The sequence below is a fragment of the Oryctolagus cuniculus genome, chromosome 2 (genome assembly GCF_964237555.1).
Source record: "Oryctolagus cuniculus chromosome 2, mOryCun1.1, whole genome shotgun sequence".
NCBI classification, from domain to species: Eukaryota; Metazoa; Chordata; class Mammalia; order Lagomorpha; family Leporidae; genus Oryctolagus; species Oryctolagus cuniculus.
In genome coordinates this window covers 98,956,389-98,977,137 of record NC_091433.1, presented here as the reverse complement: position 1 = coordinate 98,977,137, position 20,749 = coordinate 98,956,389, and the positions used below count along the sequence as shown (strand labels likewise).

Genomic DNA, 20,749 nt, shown 5'->3' with positions numbered 1-20,749 from the left:
CAACAATAACAAGTGAGACAGAGAGTGATCTCTAAGGCAGACGATTAAAACGTGCCAGGGTTGCCTTGACAAATACAAGCACTGGTTACAGTCAGGATAATAGTCATTTTTCAGATTTTAGCAGCAGTCTGTGGTGGTTTTGTAATGCTCAGGTTAACTAGGCTGATCCGTCACAAGCTCATGCCCTGGGCAACTCACGTCTTTGCTGTGACTCACTTCTGTTTCAAGACTTCATGAACAGCTCATTTTTTCCAAAGTTGTCTTTCAGTCACGTTCCAGTAAAAGATGGAATCACCACCCTGAACTGGTCCAGACCCTACTGCAAAAGTAACACCTGTGCAGATGGGTCAAAAAGTACCCAAAGGTCATTCTTTACTTCATTTTACTGTTAAGATCCCTTTCCCAGGAGGAGCTTAAGCCTTATCACAATGTACAACCTATGTTGGTGCATATTTCTAAGTAGCACCTGCGTGAACTTGGACCCTCCCACCAATACGTGATGGCAGGAATGTCCCCTCTTACACATTCATTTCCTCCAGAATAAAGGATTCCTATTTCCCTGCTTCTGGAATCACAACTTGAGAAACGGTCTCCTGCTGTCTCTTTGTTTGCTGCAAATAAATTACTCTGTATGACACTCTCTCAGTCCTGTTTCTCAGAACTCCCCAAGAAGTGGGCCTGCAGTTGTAGGTGGGTAACAGACTCCATTTTTTGTTGTAGGGTGAGCCACAGGAGTCTCACGGGAGGTGTGGAGGGTGGCCATGAAGTAGCTCCTGCTCTGCAGTTCATCTGTGCTGTGTTTTACCTGCTGGCTCACCTCCCTGGTGGGGCACAGCAGGCACTCTGCCACTGCTCCACTTTCCTCCAAACCCTCCTCTAGCTTCCTCTGGGCCAGGTGTCTGTACCGAGCACTGGGAGTAGGGTTCCTGGCTTCTGCAGGGCCCACGCAGCCAAGTCAGAGGCTGCAGCTCATCCTTGCTTCTTCACTTCCATCTGCCCTTCCCGGCTGCCTACTGTGCACACTTGAGGCTCCAGCACCAGGTGCAAACACAGCTTTAAGGAGACTGCTTGGCCAGCTTCTGTGACAGACGGTCAAACCTCTAGGACAAATCCCTTCAAGGTAGGGGGCAGGGAAGACAGAGATACAGACTCCCATAGTGGTCCCGCTTTTTGACTAAGACCTGATACAAAATATATACTGTGTACGTTTTAATTTTGTGAAAATTAAAGAGATTTATTAGAAAGAGAGACAGAGAAAAATCGATTTTCCAACCACTGATTCATTCCCCAGGTGTCTGAAACAGCTTGGGCTGCTTGAGCTGAGGCAAAGGCAGGACCCAGGAATTCTACCCACGTCTCTCACGTGGTAGCAGGAAATAAAGTACTTGAGCTATCATTTGCTACTTCCCAGGCACATTAGCAGGGAGTTGGATTGGAAGCAGGGACTCCAGTTGGCACTCTGATACAGAATGTTGGCATTCCAAGGAGCAGCTTAACCTGCTGTGCCACAACACCTGCCCCACACGCATTTTTTTTCTTTTTCTTTTGTTTTTATTAATATTTTTTTACAGGCAGAGTAGATTGTGAGAGAGAGAGACAGAGAGAAAGGTCTTCCTTTTTTGCCGTTGGTTCACCCTCCAATGGCCGCTGCGGCCGGCGCACCACGCTGATCTGAAGGCAGGAGCCAGGTGCTTCTCCTGGTCTCCCATGGGGTGCAGGGCCCAAGTACTTGGGCCATCCTCCACTGCACTCCCTGGCCACAGCAGAGAGCTGGCCTGGAAGAGGGGCAACCGGGACAGAATCCGGATTTTTTTTTTTTAATTTATTTATTTTACTTTAAAGTCAGAGTTACACGGAGAGAGAAGGAGAGGCAGAGAGAGAGAGAGAGAGAGAGAGAGAGAGAGAGAGAGAGAAAAGCTGGTTCACCTCCCAATTGGCTGCAATGGCCAGATCTGTGCAAATCTGAAGCCAGGAGCCAGGAGCTTCTTCTGGGTCTCCCACATGGTGGGTTCAGGGGCCTGAGGGCTTGGGCCATCTTCTGCTTTCCCAGGCCATCTAGCAGGGAGCTGGATTGGAAGTGGAGCAGCTGGAACTCGAATCAGTACCCATATGGGATGCTGGATCTGCAGGCAGCGGCTTTACCTGCTAGAAGTATTTTGGAACCACCATTGTTGGTATAGTGAGTCACCACCTGTAATGCTGGTATTTGATATGGGCACCAGTTCAAGTCCCAGCTCCTCCACTTCTGATCCAGCTCCCTGATAATGTGCCTGGGAAAGCAGCACAAGATGACCCAAGTTTTGGTTCCCTGCCACCCACAAGGGAGACCTGGAAGAAGCTCCTGGCTTTGGTCTGGCCCAGCCCTGGCTGTTGGGGCCATTTGGAGAGTGAACCAGCAGATGGAAGATGGCTCTCACCCACTGTCTGTAATTCTGCCTTTCAAATAAGTAAATAAATTAAAAAAAGAAGAAAGAAAGAAAGCTATTTTATATTTACAATCAGGAAAAAATATTCGAAGGTAAAAGAATAACATGGTGGGAAATATCTGCATAAAGAAACAAATAGATCACCCACAATCCTATCTAGAACTGATTTTCTATCTGCCCATTGACCTCTATAAAAACCCATTTGCAAACTTTGGGTTGTGCTGATTGTACAGTTTTATGTGTTTTTTTAACCTTAACACTACATGCTGAGCAGCATCCCATGTCATTCAAATTTCTAAGGCAATATGACTTTTCACTGGCTGTAAGATATTCCGTTGTGGATGTGCACCACAACACAATCACCCTCCTTTAAGTTGTTTACCATCACTGGCTTTTAGAGACAACAGTGCCAAGAACATCTCTGCATACGGTTCTCCCTCTGCCCCTCTAATCACTTCCCAGAACAGGAATGGTTCAGGTTCACATACACATTACCACATGGTTGTGGTCACCATCTGTGGGTCAATCAGTATCTCATATTCAGGCCAACGCTTAAAATATTTATCCTGCAGTACAGCACGAACTTCAGTCAGTCAGCATCGATGAGCTATGTGGGCACAGGGTCTTGAGTGCCCCCCGAGTGCCCTCCTGGCCTTTCAGACCCTAGATCCTAAAGGAAGCCTGGTGGCCCTTGGGAAAGGGGACAGAGGGCAGGATGGTGTTTAATGGGAGGGCTTGGGATAACTCCTGTGTACCAACTAGAAGCTGGCCATACACACTGACAGGCAATACAATTCCACTGGGGCACACCTACTGAACATTGGAGTTTCCATTCTCTTTCATAAGCTGGACAGACCCGTTACTGTAGTCTTTCCCTAAACTGCCTTCATCTTTCAGAAGTTTAAGCCTCTTGATTTCCTACCAAGCCCTAGCAATTGTCTGGTAAAGACAGGATTAGATCAACAGTCTAAATGTGACCTTTATAGCCATGGCAAAAAGAACAAAGAACGAAATGTAAATCAAGAAGGAAAGTGTACAGTACATAAACATAGCTCAGATACTGAAATGGGAGTCAGTTTCTGGAGGCTGAGATGAAAGCATGCCGTCAACTCTCCCCAGGGAGCTAATGGTGGCATACCCACCAAAGGGAAAAGGAGCAGTTGTTTCAGTCACCCCTTCTCCCCCACCCAGAGGTTGGTGGCTTCTTCCTCCACGCCCAGAGGTGGTCTACTCACCCTGTTTATGGAGCTTTTGGCAAGACTTGACAACCACTGGACTGTCTGTCTATCCCACCAGGACTATCCACTCCAGGAAGCTGGACTTACTCTTTTAATCACTCAGACTCTAACCAAGAGTCTGCCCCAGAGAAGGTCCTCAACACTCATACAGTAAATCACACACCAGCTTCCCTTCAGCAACTACACTGTTTCGCTGGGTCAAACACCAGATCTGTGAAGCCTGTTCATCCTGGGATGGCAGACAAATCCTTACCTCTCCATGCCAGGGAATCTGTAGCTAAGACAGGGAGTTCTAGAACCCGCAGAGTCTGGAGAGACTCCCTTACATGTTCTTTTGCGAGGTACAGTGGGAAGGACAGACTAATTTCGTTAAGATTTATTTGTTTATTTGAAAGGCTGAGTTACAGAGAGGCAGAGGCAGAGAGAGAGATGTCTTCCATCCACCAGTTCACTCCCCAAATGGCTGCAATGGCCAGAGCTGGGCCGATCCAAAGCTAGGAGCCTGGAGCTTCTCCCAGGTCTCCCATATGGGTACAGGGTCCCAAGCACTTGGGCCATCTTTTGGTTCTTTCCCAGGCACATTAGCAGGGAGCTGGATTGGAACTGGAGCAGCCGGGACTCAAACCAGCACCCATATAAGATGCCAGTAATGCAGACAGCAACTTTACCCACTACACTATAGTGCCAGACCTTAATTTCACTTCTAATAAACTACTTCTGCCACTTCCTTTAAGCCCCGATCACATAAGAGCATGAGTGCCAATTTTAACCCACCACATGCTTGAAAACTCAATGGCAGATGAAGCCAGAGACACCTAAAAAAGTCTAGAAACAGTTACTAAAGTCTAGCTTTCTGCCTCTTATCAGCTGCTTCTGCCAAAGCTTGGTATCTAGCAAAACGAGCAACTGAATATCCAATGCTTACTCTCCTGTGTACTTAACCACGGTAAGAAAGGAAGGTCTCTAACTTCTATCCCTCTCAGCCTTCAGGTTGTCAGCCCAGCCCCTACTTCTTCCAGTTCTATGCATGACACCTTCTCATTAGGGTACTGGGAACAACTGGAGGAAGAATGTCTCATCTCATCTCCTTATTTTCCAACTGGTTTCTTTCCCCTGCCCTGCCCGCCCCCCACTTTTTTTTGTCTTTAATTCTACTAGGTTAGCCTATTTTCCTTTCTATCTGTGTTTTATTCAACCACTCCCTCCTTCACTGCAAGTACCAGAGGGCCTCACTTCTCAAGGAACCAAAAGAACTGCACTGTGATGACCACACACAATACAACTTTGATCTTTTTCTGCATATGGTGAAAACAGAATTCCCTTCTGTGAGGAGGAGTGGGGAACTGTTCCAATTAGGATCTGCTAACCAAGAAAAGGACTGAATGAGAAGCACTAGCTGAATTTTCAGCCACTCTCAAAACATGTCTTCAGAATGTACCTAGCGCCAGCTCAGCAGTCTGCAGAAATCCCAACAGATGAGCTGCAACCAGGCTAAGCAAGACTCTTGAATGTCTGAGTCAAGTTCAAGCTAGAAAAAAAACAACACATGCTCATCAGCAGAGTGAAAATTCACATTTCCCAAAGTAGAACTCAAAGCATCCAGAGATGTAATATGAAGAATCTAGTTCCATGGATGTTAAGCCTTGACTTTCGAAACAAAGGAGGAAAATGTAGGCGCAGTTGTCAAGTCCCAATCTTCGCCCCAGATATCTCACGTTCCTACAACTAACACTGTCACAGCCCCCCTTCAGTTTACTCTGCAAAATCAGAAGGCCAAGAAGGGATAAAAATATTTTCTGGAAATTTAAGGACTGGTTACAGCAATTAAAGGAGATTTCTTCCTGCACTGAGACTGCTACCGGCATCACATGGTGCATACACCCCTTTATTTTCTTCTCTCTCAAGACCTACTCCTTACTTTTCCCAGGATTTAAAAATCATGTTAACAATAAGCATACACAGCATGCCTTTCGTGGTCAGATGGCTCATTGTTTAAAAAGCTTCAGTTTAAAATCCAAAAGATTGTTAACAGATGCAGTTTCTGGCTGGAGACTGGGAAAAACCTCACTTAAACAAAAGAGTATGTTGTGATTGGAACCAAAAAGGGAATTACCTTTTAAGATAAGAACCACAAACATTTCCTATTTGAAAATACCCCCAGCCCCACCATTGGGACCTTTCTTGGACCTTTCATGAAAGTTAAAAATTTGACAGGGGGCCGCTATCTATGACAAACTATGGCTGACCAACCAGGCCAGCAACTCTCCCAGATTCGTTCGGACTTTCAACAAGGCCACCACACCCGTCACTCACTCTCCCCCAGATCCCTCAGTTAGGCGAGGTTCCAATTAATCTCTTTGCAAAACTTTTGCTGCTTTCATTTTGGCTCTGGAAGTGGGTTTTTACCCAGAGACTTAGAGAGGTTCCACAAGTGAGTACAGAGCGGGACAAGTGACTGCCACTGTGGAGATTAAGTGGCCGTGGACGGAGAAGAGCCAGTGATCTGAGGAGCGCCTGGTCCTGCCTGCAGGTCCCAGCCTCCTTGGCCTGCACAACGTCTACACAGAAAGCCTGCTTTCCACAAGCTCGTGCTGTTTCTGTTGGCTGCCGCGGGCCTTACCCTACGGCTCCACTCTGTGTGCGAATGTCGGCAATGCCCTGTTTTCTAATCTTGAAAGACTGAAGATGTGAAGGAGCCATGGGCGTGTTGCTTTCCCTCAGCCTGAGAAATGGATGTGGTACGGTTTGCTGGTGATAAGCCTGATTTGAAAAGGCTACACGAGAGATGTTCCAAAGAAAATACTCGTTTCTTAACACTGAGGATGGCCACCACAGGGCTTGATCCTGAGAATGGCCAGCCTCTCTCAGGAAGTCATCTTCTCTGAGGAGAGGGGAGCATTACCTTCTTCTAGCTAGGTTTCCATGTTCTCATAGTCACTATCCACCTCCCAATTTACTGCAGAGTGCAAACTCTAATCCAGAAAGGCCTTAGTCAAGCAATGCCGCCATCTGCTTTAAAGTGAGACAGGTCTGCAGGCCCCGGGGAGTTGCAAAGGGTTAAAATGGCTGCCCCACTTAGCCATGCCAGTGCTGAAGTCACATAAGGAAACCAGGCTGCTGGGAGGAAGCTAGTGAAAAAAATGCATTCCCAAAGATCCGTGCAATCTGGCCCAATGCTGACGAACAGGGGTCATCTATCAAGAAATGGAGTTCTAAGGCCAGTGGCCACATCCATACCCAGACTCCTACAGGAAGCCAACCCCACCATGCACACTTGAGACGGCTCTGCAAGGAGATCTGATGGGGCTGAACATTGAGAAATGAGCAGCAGCTGTGAGCCTGAGGTCATTCCTATCCTCCAGGGTTTGCCTTTTTAATCTGAGAAGCAGTAGTTTCCATGATTAACTTTCAATTGCTGTCAAGGGTGTAATAAAATCTGGGAAAGAAGCAAACTTTCCCCTCAGTGAGCTGCTCCCTTTCTCTTACCCTTCCATTTCCTCTAGTGCATATTCTCAAACCCTACTTTGCATTATTTCCTACTTTTGAAAAAAAAAAATGATGTGCACTCGGATGAGCCAAAATAGACAACGCTTTCTGTGCACAAAGGCACTTGAGAATCCTTCCTGCTCATTTCTGGGGGTGGGGCGGGGCTCTAAGATGGTAGCATGAAAAGTTGCCCAGTTTCCCAAGACTGTATGATACCATCGGTTTTAGAACCAAACACGTGTAATTTTCCCAAGAAAATTCTTTCCCTGTGTATTAAATAAGGTTCTTGAGCCATAACCATCCATTCAAGAAGAGAGGTTTTCTGGTTGGTAAGACATGTGCGAAGAGAAAGAGCAGTAGAGAGGAGGACTCGCTCCTTCACAAAGACCCCTGTCGGCTACCACCAGATGAGGAACCCCCAGGACTTCAGTTTGGGCTCCTCTAACAGGGGCTCTGAGGTCAGACTGAGAGGCTACAGCAAGACACATTTCTCAGCAAAGGCCACCACGACCAAATCTGACACATAGTTTTACCAATTACAACCGCTCAGGTGGAAAATTAAGTATGCTGTAATGATTTTGACAGAATTCAATAAAACACTCATGACACATTCAGCGGCTCAGTCATCACACATTCATTTCCAAGTAGGTGAGGCTGGAGTTACAAGACAGAACAAGACACGGTGCCTCAGAGAGTGAGATGGGAGAGACACACACAGGCTCACTGCAACACGTGCTTCCTTGTCTGGAGATGCTCCTCGCAGAGTGCATGCCAACTACACAGGCAGCTCAGAGAGCTCTGCACACAAAAGGAGCCACACACTGCATTAGGCAACACGAGTTACCTAACAAAAGCTTTCCCTGGCCGACAGTGGTGTCTTAAAAAGACATTACATTGGCACAGTTTGCTGCTGCTTCCCTGGGTCAAGAGTGAATCACTGAGCACTGACTGTTGGAGAGAGGTAGTTGGCTCTGCCCTTCCCACATGCTTATCTTTATTCCAGTTTCTGGTGGAACAAAAGGAAGAGTGGCTATGCGTAGGAATGGCCCCAAGACTGTATGCAGAGTCTGAGAGCCACAGGGATTAAAGATGGCAGAGTGAACTTTCAGGAGGTGCAGTCTGAGGAATGAGGCCAAGTGCCAGGGATCCTGGAGAACAGGAGCTTCAGTCTGTTTGCTGCCCCCAGATAAATTCTCCCCACCCCCCCAGGTCACAGAATCCCCATCTTTTCCATGGGAAGTGACCTCCCAGAACACTTTGCTCCTAAGTAGGCCGTGGCCATGTACTTAACAGTGGAGCGTGAGGGGAAGCTGGTGGGTGTAACTTCTGGAATACGTCCCTCAATGTGGGAGCGAGGAGGCTGTGCCTTCTTGCCCTCGTTTCCATCCTAAGTTTGCAATGTGAACTGGCTAACCAGCCATCTCAGACCACAGAGGGGAGGCACACCTTAGAGATGGCAACATAGAAAGTGGTCATGTAGGGTTGTGAACCCACAACACTAGTCCTGACCTACCCATATAAGAACTGTTAGGTAAGCTACAGGGGAAACTCTGATCTTGTGTAAACCAATGTTTATGTGATTATGAATAAAGGTTATAGGTGGCAAGAGAGTCCACTGAAGGGTGGATACAAACAGCATCCAAGGAGTTGACACTTCACTGCATGTAACACCTGTGCCACAACACGCCTCACTCAGTCGGGGTTTCACAGTATAGAGAAATGCCTGGTTCCAATGGCAAAGCACAAGAGCTAAGGGAATCAGATTTTTTCAGTTACTATAATCACAACGAACAGCTTACCTTCTTTTTGCTACAGTATATTTGCCATTTCTTCTCAGCTGGAAGTGCAAACATGGCCTCCCTGTGTTTGTCTGTGAGGTCAAGTTCATCCTAAGAAGAAATAAAACAATTAGTATTTCTTAGATGAAACATTCCTGTAGGGAACAGCATCAGTATCATCAGGCAAGGAAAGCACTACCAAGCAGAATTTAAATGAACTTGAAAACAGTTAGGAAGCTAAGTGAAGATGTAATTGGCATGGAGGAAGCCCATTGTTGACCTGGGCCAGGCACTGGGGAACGAGGGGAAGTGAGCCCAGGGACAGAATCCACCTGAACAGTGCACTGCCTACTGCAGTGCCATCTGTTTGAGCAGTAAAGGCATCAAATCTCAGGAGTTTAGGAGGGTAATCACATAAAGCTGAAGTTTGCAGGGATCTTGTCAGCCTGGCCCTGAGGGACTTGAGGTTGGTGGATGGGGTGGCAGGAGGCAAGACCAAAGAGACCAAGGCCAGCTGTCATGGCACATCTGTGTTTTGGGGATTGTGCCAGCTTAGCTGAAACACTGGCATTATACAAAGGGTCATCAGATAAATGGTTTGAGAGGTAGGGAATAACCAATGTGTAGAAATCCTTAAATACCAGCCTAGATAGTTTATTGTCTTGAAAAAGGGAGCCAATGAAAATTTGAGCAAGGGAGTGAAGTCTTCGTTGCCTTAAACCCTGATTAATACTTGTTAAGAACTTTCTGTGGAGGCATTTTCTCAGTTCTCACAACAACCCGCAGAGGTGCAGTCATTATTAAATCTCTATTATAATACAGTTGGGGAAATTTAGGCTAAAAACTGGGTAAATCATTCGGTCAAGACTACATGATGGGGCTGAGCTGTCTGACCCGAGTCTAGACTCTTACCCTCTCAGATTAGTGTTTGGAAACATTGATTGTATAGTGGTTTATAGCTCATATTGGACATTAAAGGACAGCAGCCCACAGATATCCATAACTAATGAATAACAATAACAGGATAACAAATACAAAGTGTTTAAAGTTCTTGGCATGTAATAAGAACTCAACCTATACCCAATGGAGTAGCTGGTACATTGCTATTCCCAAAGGAAAAGTGATCTATTTGAGGGTGATAGACTGGTGGGTTATGAGCAAGATACACTAAAATGTTCCACATTAAAGCACAATGAGGCTTAGAATCCTGAGGAATATGAGAAAGTATCCCTGGGCAGGCTCTTGTGTACACCTGCAGTCCGTACACTCGTGGCTACACAGGCTTAGAATATCAGCTTGGCCTCTGTCCCTCCTGCCTCTGCTTAGGCACCTGTCATTTCTTCCACAAAAATCCCATGATTTTCCCTTTGCTTCATCTGCCAGTGAAACCACTCAGAACTTTCTTGGGACATCTTAACGTCTCTCTTGGCTCTGGCTATTGCTTTTCCAATGCTTCCTACCCCAGTAGCATGGCTAGAAGTTTCTGAAAGCCATGATTTCCAACTGGAGAGTCTCAGAGCCACTTGGCTTCTCACATCACTGCTTGCTCAGCATCTAGGGGTAAACAGGCGGGAGGAAGTGGTGGCATTTGTGTTCCTGTGAAATACGTGTTGCTGATGCTGCTGATCTGCAGACCACACTTTAGAACCACTGCCTTAAAACAGAACACCTGTGCTGTTTCAAGCCCCATTCAAAAAACTTCATTAGAACCACACTACCTTCATAATTACTTATCCAGTCCTCAGCCTGCCTTTGAGGGCTACCATTTATAACCCCAACTAACTTTGCTTCCAGTGTCCCCTTACACCCTGCCTCGTTAACACCTCCACCTCCATACACTTTGATCTCATAGAGCCTCTACTTCCTCACCCCGGAAGGGAACATCCTTGCTGTTGCAAGGTTGTTCTGAGGATTGACAACATCAGCTAAGCATGAAGCAATGCCTGGCATAAGGTAGCAACCGTACCATTGTCTCTATCATTTAAACACAAATCAGTTCCTATTCCCTTTTATGACCAAGGTAAACAGTAAAGGCACTAAAACTCACACACATGTAGGATTATACTCCACACAAGAAACAAGCTGAGAAGAATTTAAACAATAAGGGACTGGCAAAGCAGCCACCTGTGACGCTAGAATCTCATATGGGCACTAGTTTGTGTCCCAGATGCTCCACTTCTGATCCAGCTCTCAGTTAATGGCCTGGGAAAAGCAACAGAAGATGGCCCAAGTGCTTGGGCCCCTGCTACCCGCGTGAGAGACTTGGATGAAGCTCCTGGCTTTGGCCTGACTCAGCCCTGGTGTTTCAGCCGCTTAGTGTGAACCAGTGGACAGAAAATCTCTCTCTCTCTACCTCTCTGTAACTCTTACTTTCAAATAAATCAATCTTTACAAAGTTTAAACGATGAACAACAAGGGAAGCAATGAAGGACTCAGAAAATTTCATTACAGGGAATGTGTTAAAATGTTAGAATGTTGGCATGCAACTACTATATATGCGAAGTAATTATTCTCTTCCTTCCTTCCTTCCTTTTTAGATTTCCTGTAAGTCACACCTGCTCTCACCTATTGATGAACAGCACAAATAATGGTGACATAAATCACTTTCCAACAATCAGGTCGGTTATTCAAGCAGCACGGTGTGTTTAGTTTGGGGAAAGGCTTTTGATTTGCGAGAGTATAAATAGTGCAACCTTTACACCAGTTTCTGCTAACTGAGCAGGGGTGCGAACAAGTGTGTGAATCCTAAAACCTAGAGAGTCACAGTAAAGGGTGTTTATCATACTGTGTTTTACTGTTAGAGGCAGAAGGCTCTGCTTCTGTGAGATGAAGAAATGGCCAGTTTTGAACTGAAAGAGCACAGATGAACTAGGATCCAGGGGCAGATGTTTTCATGCAAGACAAGTTTTCAGAGAGTGAAGAAAAAATACTGTAAGGTCTCTGGACATAACTGGGGGTTACAGTAAGAAAGTAAGAAGGAATAAAATACTGACAATAACGGCTGGCAATTGAGAACTTATTCTGTGCTTAAGAGTAGTGTCTTACATGCATTAATTTAGTTTAATCCTCAAAGCAATAGGATAGACTGGACAATATTATTATCCCATTTTCCTGAAAACTGAGTCAAATAGATTAACTAGCTCACCCCTGGCAGCATAGCCAGTAAACAGCAAAGGAGGGACTTGAATCCAGACTTCCTGATCACATAGCTCATGTTCTTAACTGCCCTGTCACCTGATCAAGCCATCACCGATGCCAACAGGAAAACACATCCATCCTCTGAGTGGGGTTAGCAGAAAGGGGGCTTCTTGCCAGACATCCCTGCATTCCAGGTCTGGCTAGAGCTTATACAAGCTTGGGCATGAGACTTCACCTCTGACCATCAACTTCTTCATCTGATGGCAGGATAACATTCACTCAAGAAACCAAAAACAATTTTTTTGAGTGTCTACTAAATGCTGGGCATTGTGATATGTAGAGAACAAAGAAGTATCTAGGCACTCAGATTGTCCTGAGGGCAAAAGGGAAACTAAATAATCATACTAACTTAGGGATGATCACATTAAACTGAGTTTTGAAAGCCTGGTTATGAGTTTGTGGACTCAAGAGGCTTCCATGGCTTTGGCAGCTCATGGCGGGAGCCTCAGGTGATCACTAACGTCATAAATAAGAGTGTCAGTTGTTAAATCAACAACAGGAGTCACCGTGCACTTGCTCCCCATGTAGAATCTCTGTCCTTAATGCATGTACTATGAGAATTAATGGTAAAACTAGTCTTCAAACAATACTTTATACTTTGTATGTCTGTGTGGGTATAAATTGTTAAAATTTTTACTTAGTATAGAGTTGATTTTCTGTATATAAAGATAATTAAAATTAATCATAATAGGATGGGAGAGGGGGAAGAACCGCTATAATCCAGAAGTTGTACTTACAAAATTTATATTTATTAAACAAAAGCTCTCTATTAAAAAAGACTACCTTAAATAAAGAATTTAATACAGTTTTATGACAAGAATTTTAAAAAAGCCTGTTTATGTAAAAGGAGAGACAGGGAAGGTACATGACAACTTACAGAAAAATAAGAATTACACAGGTACAAAGCATTGTACACACGGAATAGCAGCTTGAAAGCCACTAAGAACTCTGATCTTCATCCTAAGAGCAACCACAGGTCACTGGTGCATTCTAGGCAAGGAGAGGGACATAGATGAACTTCAGAACAGTAATAGGGAGTGCCGAGGCACAAGGCCCAGAGTGTATTGAGACCCCCACCCCGCCATTCCCAAGGTACCTCTGCTCTGACTCACTCTGTTTTAACAATAGCACATCTGAATCAAGCCTGCAGGACACCGAGAGACCATCGCAACCTTAAGGGAGTTATAGAGACCTTCTTGTGGTCCTGCCCGTTCCAGGATCAGGGCCAGACATGATTAAAAAAAAAAAAGAAAAGAAAGTAAGAAAGAGAAAAAGAAATACAATGATGAGTACAGACCCTGATTTCAAGGGATTTATAATCCAGTTAGGGAGACAAAATGACAGAAGGCTTTCACAGCCCCTTTCTTTTCAGGATGAAGACTCGCCCCTCTCACCTCCTCCTCCAACAGCGGCCACCTTCTGGCACTTGCGCTCAGGAGGTGCCAGCTTCCAAAACTCTGAACACATTGTTCTCCCTCCCAGAGAGCAGAAGCAATCCTATTCCTCCAAACCCTTCTAAAGCACCAGCTCTTTCCTCCAGGAAGCCCATCCTGACTCTCCTGAAAAGACAGCACTTATACACACTGTGGTTCTGTCACTGGCATGTCGGACTCCCATGGTGCTCTCACTCCCAGAGGACAGGGGCTCAATTTGTTCTCTGCATGCTGGCATTAACTGTCAGACCCTAAAACAGAATCTGACTTAGCAGGAAAGCAAAGAGAAAAAAGAAAAAGAAGAAGGGAAAAAAAAAAAAAAGGATTGGCAGCTGGGAGGGGAGGAAAAAGGGTGTGGCTATTCAAAGATGTACAGGGATCTTCAAAAAGATGGATTATACCAATGGAAAATGGATATACTGAAAAACTATGCATGGATTTCATGTCTTCCCTTCCCAAGATAAATTTATCTTTTAATTCCATTTCTCCATAGACTCCTTGTAGTGATGATTAATGCATTGTAAAGATCAAAACCAATCTTTTCTTGAGGTAAAATGTACATCCAGTGAAATACACAAGTCTTAAATATATGAATTAAATGGATGAATTGAGGAAAGGTATGTACTGAGGTGGTTAGAGCACATTACACTTTAGGAACTGATGCTACCACCATATACTTCCATCAGCAAAATTCAGCAGTTTATTTCGCAGCCATACCAACATTTGGTACTGTGTCTTTTCTTTTTAAAGTTTGTCTATTTGAAAGGCAGAGAGAGAGAGAGATTTTCCACCTGCTGGTTCACTCCCCCAACTGCTGGCAACAATGGAGCCTGACCAATCCCAAGCCAGGAGCTAGGAACTCCATGTGGGTCTCTCACGTGGGTGGCAGTAACTCAAGTACTTGGGCCATCACCTGCTGCCTCTGAAGTGCATCAGGAGAAAATCTGGATCTGAAGAGGAGGCAGGACCCAGTTCCAGGCACTCTGATATGGGAGGTAGGTGTCCCAGGTGGTGGCTTACCCCACTGCACCACAACACCTGCCCCAAGGCTACTGCCTTTTGATGTCAGCCGTCCTAGTTCACATGAAGTGCTACCTCAGTAAGCTTTTAATCGCATTTTCCTGATGACAACAGATGCTGAGCAGAACTTTCCCCCACAGGGTTATTGGCCATTTATCTATATCCTTTTTGTGAAGTATTTGTTTAAAGTCTTTTGTCCATCTTTTTGTCTGTCACATTTTTACTGGTTTAAAGGAGTCCTTTAATGTTGTGGAAATATGTCTTGTCAGAGGTATTAATTGAAAATACTTTTTTCTAGCCTATGAGTTGTCTTTTCACTTTGTTAACAATGTATTTTTGTCACTAAGTGTTTCTTATTCCGAAGAAGTTTAATTTACTTATATTTTTATTTTAAATGGAGGTTATCTTAAGATGTCTGTGGGCAAACTGCATTAAAAGATTAGCTTATTTTGGTCCAAAAATTTTGAAATAGTGCATATTTTTTTCATAACAGACACTTTCCAGGAGCTTTTTGAAGATACGTTGTATGCATGGATTTCATAAGGAAGTTACTCATTTCAACTCTAATAAATCCTTGTGACTTGCAGGGCAAAAGATATCCTGCAGCTTCTTCTGGAAACTAAAGTTTTTGTTGAAGTCTATGATTGAATCTATAGTTCATATCCTAGGCTACAGGAGTATTTGTTTATTCACAAAGAGTAAACAAAGTATATTTGTTTAACCACAAAGCGTTGGGTTGCTTTGCCTTTGCTCTTCTTAGGCTAGTTAGACTCATTTAGATACACTGATGGACAAGGAAGGAATAAAAAGCACAGTTGATAGAAGAATGGAGTACAAACCGATTTGAAAGTCATTCCGGCAGATTAGTTTAAGTGATAAATTTACTTCAAAATATTATTTTTAAGAGATTTTTCATTTTAAGAATTCAAATACTTAACGAGGCATTACAAAAAATAAAGTAATCAGATCAGTGTATCTCCAAAAGTATCTCTTCATGTCAGGTTTTAGAAATTTAAATCTGTAGAGGCGGAAAGATCAGTTTGCCTGGGACTAACTGCAAATGGGCATGGGGAAGATTGGGTGTTGAAATATTCTAAAATTGGCCGGTGCGTGGCTCAATAGGCTAATCCTCCACCTAGTGGCGCCGGCACACCAGGTTCTAGTCCCGGTCCGGGCGCCGGATTCTGTCCTGGTTGCCCCTCTTCCAGGCCAGCTCTCTGGTGTGGCCTGGGAAGGCAGTGGAGGATGGCCCAAGTCCTTGGGCCCTGCACCCCATGGGAGACCAGGAGAAGTACCTGGCTCCTGCCTTCGGATCAGCGTGGTGCGCCGGCCGCAGTGGCCATTGGAGGGTGAACCAACGAAAGGAAGACCTTTCTCTCTGTCTCTCTCTCTCACTGTCCACTCTGCCTGTCAAAAAAAAAAAAAAAAAAAATTCTAAAACGACAATGGTAATGGTTATAAAACTGTATAAATTCACTAAAATTCAAACTGTACATTTTTAATGGACAGATTCAGTGACGTACTGTAAACTATACCTGAACAAAGTTGTCGGAGAGAAAAAAAAAAAAGCCCGCTACTGGAAGCTAAGGAAAACGATCAAAAAATCCAATGTGATATGCATAGTAAGGAAACAGAATTCTGATTGAACATTAGATAAAGCAAGAAGTTGATTTAGAGGAGAAACTCACTGGAAAGCAATGTATGAAGAAGGAAAGAGAACTGTACACCCTTCAGAGGAGTCCAGGAAACATTACAGTTTCAGACACAGCTTTTGTTTGAAACCAAGGGTCACTCCAATGAAATTCCCTCACCCTTTCTTTGAAAACCTATAAATTGGATTAGCATGAATTCCATTTTAGGCTAAGACAAAGGTAATGGTTTTCCCATGGTCCCTTAGTAAATTAATATTAAACAGCAGTCCTCAAGCACCTTTGTGTTTTGTTTCTTTACCACTTTTTTGCTACTTGAGGTGCCACACACAGAAGGGCAGAGACTTACTCTGAGTTAACAGCCATCTTTTGCACTAAGATCAGCAAACAAGTAGCATTAGTTAAATCCTAGTAAATAACCTAATCTTTGACTCCTAAATCTGTGACTCCTAAAACTAGGGTAGCCTGGCTTCTGTCAATGGTCACAGAAATTCTTTTCATATTATCCTTTCCTGAGTAAAGTTTTGAGAGTCAAGTAAAGGAAAATGACTTAGCAAATGATAAAAAGGAGGAACATTTGCACTAAGCATCATTCCTCTCCACAGAAAGTTCAGATTTCTTAAAAACCACAGATGGGGAGTGGTCACTTGCTCTAGTGGTTAAGACACCTGCGTCCCACATCAGAGTAACTGGGTCCAGTTTCCGGCTCTGGCTCCTGACTCCAGCTTCCTGAAAATGCACATCCCGACAGGCAGCAGGTTCAGGTAACTGAGTTCCTGTCACCCAGGTGGGAGACATGGATTTCACTCCTGGCTCTGGCTCTGGCTCCGGCTCCGGCTCCGGCTCCGGCTCCGGCTCCTGGCTCCTGGCTCCTGGCTCCTGGCTCCTGACTCCTGGCTCCGGCTCCGGCTCCGGCTCCGGCTCCGGCTCCGGCTCCGGCTCCGGCTCCGGCTCCGGCTCCAGCCCAGCCCAGCCCAGCTCCAGATATTATAGGTATTTAGGAAGTGAACCAGCAGATGGAAGCTCGCTCACTCTTTCTCTTTCCCTAACACTGTCTCTTCCAAATAAACAAACAACTAATCAAATAAACATGATAGTACTCTGAAAGACTTTCATCTTAGAAAAGGTATTAATTCTATTTTTTTTAAAAAGATTCATTTCAAAGTCAGAGTTATGGAGGGAGAGAGAGAGACAGATCTTCCATTTGCTGGTTCACTCCCCAGATGGCTGTAATAGCCGACACTGGGCCAGGCTGAAGCCAGGAGCTTCTTCCAGGTCTCTCACATGGGTAGCAGGGGCCCAAATACTTGTGTCATCTTCTACTGTTTTTCCCAGGCCGTTAGGAGGGAGCTGGATCAGGAGTGGAGGAACCGAGTCTTGAACCACCACCCACATGGGATGCCAGTGTGGCAGATGGTGGTTTAACCCACCAGGCCACAACACAGGCCCCTAACTATACTTTTATGTAGTAATAAAAATGCACAAGGGAACTTCAAAAAGCTCACAGAAAATGGAATTAAAAGACAAGTCAATCTTGCCATGAAAAAAATTTGGAATCCATGCATAACAGGGTCCTTCAAAGAAAAACATTTTTTGTGTTTTTATATAAGAAGGAAGGTCTTCTGTGGGAAGCCTAGCTGTGAGAACTATAGTTCTAGGCTTCATCCTAACAAAATATATTATAAGCTCCACTTCTGCAAGATTCTGTGCAAAGAAATCTCACCAGTCCTATACTCTGGTGTAAACAGGCAGCTCCATAGAGAAATATACATAAATGAGAAAACAATCAGCATGGTACAAATCAATCTAAGGAAATGGGCTGATCTGCTAGATAGAGCAAGGGAAGGAATTTTGAAATAATATACAGTAAGGGTTTTGTGTGAGCTGGAAGACCAACACCTTTTAACAAATGAGTCTTCCGGCACCGCGGCTCACTTGGCTAATCCTCCGCCTGTGGTGCCGGTACCCCGGGTTTTAGTCCTGGTTGGGGCGCTGGGTCCTGTCTCGGTTGCTCTTCTTCCAGTCCAGCTCTCTGCTGTGGCCTGGGAAGGCAGTGGAGGATGGCCCAAGTACTTGGGTTCTGTACCCGCATGGGAGACCGGGAGGAAGCACCTGGCTCCTGGCTTTGGATCGGCGCAGTGCACTGGCCGTAGCAGCCATTTGTGGGGTGAACCAATGGAAGGAAGACCTTTCTCTCTGTCTCTCTCTCTCACTGTCTATTCTGCTTGTCCAAAAAAAAAAAAAAAAAAAAAAAAAAAAGGCTCTTGTCAGAAAGTTTAGCTAAACTGAATATGGGATTATTAAGAATGCCTCCAAAGTAATATTTGAGCCAATTTTTTTTGAAAAGTTTACCAAATAAATAATTTCAATCAGCCAAGTGCAATTCTGGTTAAGAAGGAAAATCTATAAGGAATTCCAGACTTCTTGTACAGAGCTAGAAGGATACATGAATAAAGCTGAGGAAAACAGAAAGTAAGAAAAATGAGGAGAGGCGGGTGTTTTGCCTAGCTGTTAAGCAACCAGTTAGGATGCCCTTCCCACACTGGAGTACCCGGGCTGAGCTGTGGCTCTGACTCCAGCCTCCTGAGAACACAGCCCCTGGGAGGCAACCGCAGATGACTCAAGCAGTGAGGTCCCCACCGCTCCTGCGGGAAACCTGGACTGAGCTCCCAGGCCCCAGCTTCAGCCCTGACTCCGTCTCAGCACTGCAGGCACCTGGGGCGTGAACCAGTTCATGGCAGCGCTCTCTGTCTCTAATCTGTCTATCTTGTTGCGGGGAGGAGGGACAGTTTGGCAGGTAAGCTAAGACAAGTCCTAGGGGTTACCCCGCCAGTCAACTCACTGTGTGTGTGTGTTCTGGGGTTTTGTCTTTTTGTCGTCTTTTGCCTTTTAATGGTTCTTGATATGGAAATTATCCTTCTGACTCAATATACAGAGTTCATCGAATTTCCAACCACATTATTATTCAAGCAAGTCTCTAATCTTCTCCTTTATACTACAGGTATCTTCTCAGAGCAAATAGGCCCAATCCCCCTATCCTAACTCATCAGGAAAGGTTTCCTCCACTTTACCTCTAGGACCCACCAGGAGTAGAACCTTCCCTGAATGTAATCCTTTCCTCCAACCCCCAACTTAGTACCAGAAGTCAATCAAACCCTCAGAGAGGCCAATCACTAGACCTGCAGCCACAAGGCATTGTTATAGATACAACACGGGGGTGGGAGGAAGCAGATAGAAGATTGAATGGTGACACTTTGGCAGAGAAAAAAAAAAGCTGTAACAAGTAGTGGTAAATCATTACATTTATGAACATCCAGCCCCGCCCAAGCAAACGACAGTCACATCCAGGAGTCACCAACTGTCAACACAGCTCTTAAAATTTAACCGGAATGACCCTGAGAAAAGTATTGTATTTCCATGGTGGTAGTTAAAATCTGAAAGTTAGATATGACTTTTGTCGGTTCAAATAGAGGTGTATTCAGTGAATTATTACCGGCTCCTAACTCGTCAGGAAGGCATGAAGTGGGAAACTGAGAGCTCGACACCCCCAAAGGGATGTGTGCACAGAGGGACAAGCCTGCAAGGCCTCTGCCAATGCTCTCACCACCCAAAACACCAAAACCTGACTCACCACCCCTGCACAGTAACGTCCTCTGTGCCTGACAGACGTGTTTTCCTGTGATGTGTAAGAACAAGAAGTGGGAAAGGGTGACTCCTGGAAATAATTTTTAGTTTCTTACTGATGACTTAACGTTTTATACCGTTTCCTTCTTTCCCTGGATTCCCCACGTTCAGTTTGCATACAGTCTGCAGCTAAACCTTCAGCTTATTCAGCTTTTTGGTTATTCAACTGGAAACTCATTAGAGTGACTTTAACTTTTAATTAATTTGCATAACCAGAAGAGTCTTCCAGTAAACTAAAATAAACACGTCTGTTCTAAATATATACAGAGTACGCCAAAAACTTTGGGGGAAATGGAATGAAAAGACAAGTCCAAGGGGGTCTTTGAAAAGTTCAGGGCAAATGTATATTATGAAAACCTTATCTGTAGATTTTCCACCAACTTCTTGAAGTGACCTGGTATGTTAGAATCATTTTGCAATACCTAAATGTTCAGTTTGTAGATCTATAATCTAGGACAGCATCAGCGGAAAGGCTTAACAGAGAATTTCTAAGCAGTGTTTTCCTGACTGGAGGGACTTTGTCTCCTGGGATACTGAAGCAGTTGTAAAGCAACAGACCAGTAGGACACCCCAAGGCCCTTGGGCAACTCTGAAGCCAAGTCTACACACACCACCTCCCTCCACAACACCAGCACTGCTCCTGCCAGCATGGCCTCTCCCGTACCCTCCAGAGACTTGCCTGGGAGCTCAGCAGCTCACGTGACCTATTTCAGCTTTAATTGGGTCAGAAGACAATCGAGCACAAGGTGTCTCCTCCCACAGTGAGGCCAACCATTTACTAAGCAATATCTGGTGCAGAGGCTTTGGAAGATAGAAAATTGTACAGACCCTGCTGCC

The 20,749-nt window shown here is 44.8% G+C and overlaps 1 protein-coding gene across 8 annotated transcripts in view; it reads right to left on the bottom strand.

Moving 5' to 3' along the window:
- DAAM1 (dishevelled associated activator of morphogenesis 1) overlaps positions 1–20,749 on the bottom strand; it is a 191,083-nt gene that overhangs the window by 75,962 nt on the left and 94,372 nt on the right. For all 8 annotated transcript variants that reach the window (XM_002709767.5, XM_008252840.4, XM_051834423.2 and 5 more), the window contains one exon: positions 8,950–9,039. In XM_002709767.5, the coding sequence (XP_002709813.1) occupies positions 8,950–9,039 (90 nt within the window). The remainder of the gene's footprint in view (positions 1–8,949; positions 9,040–20,749) is intronic.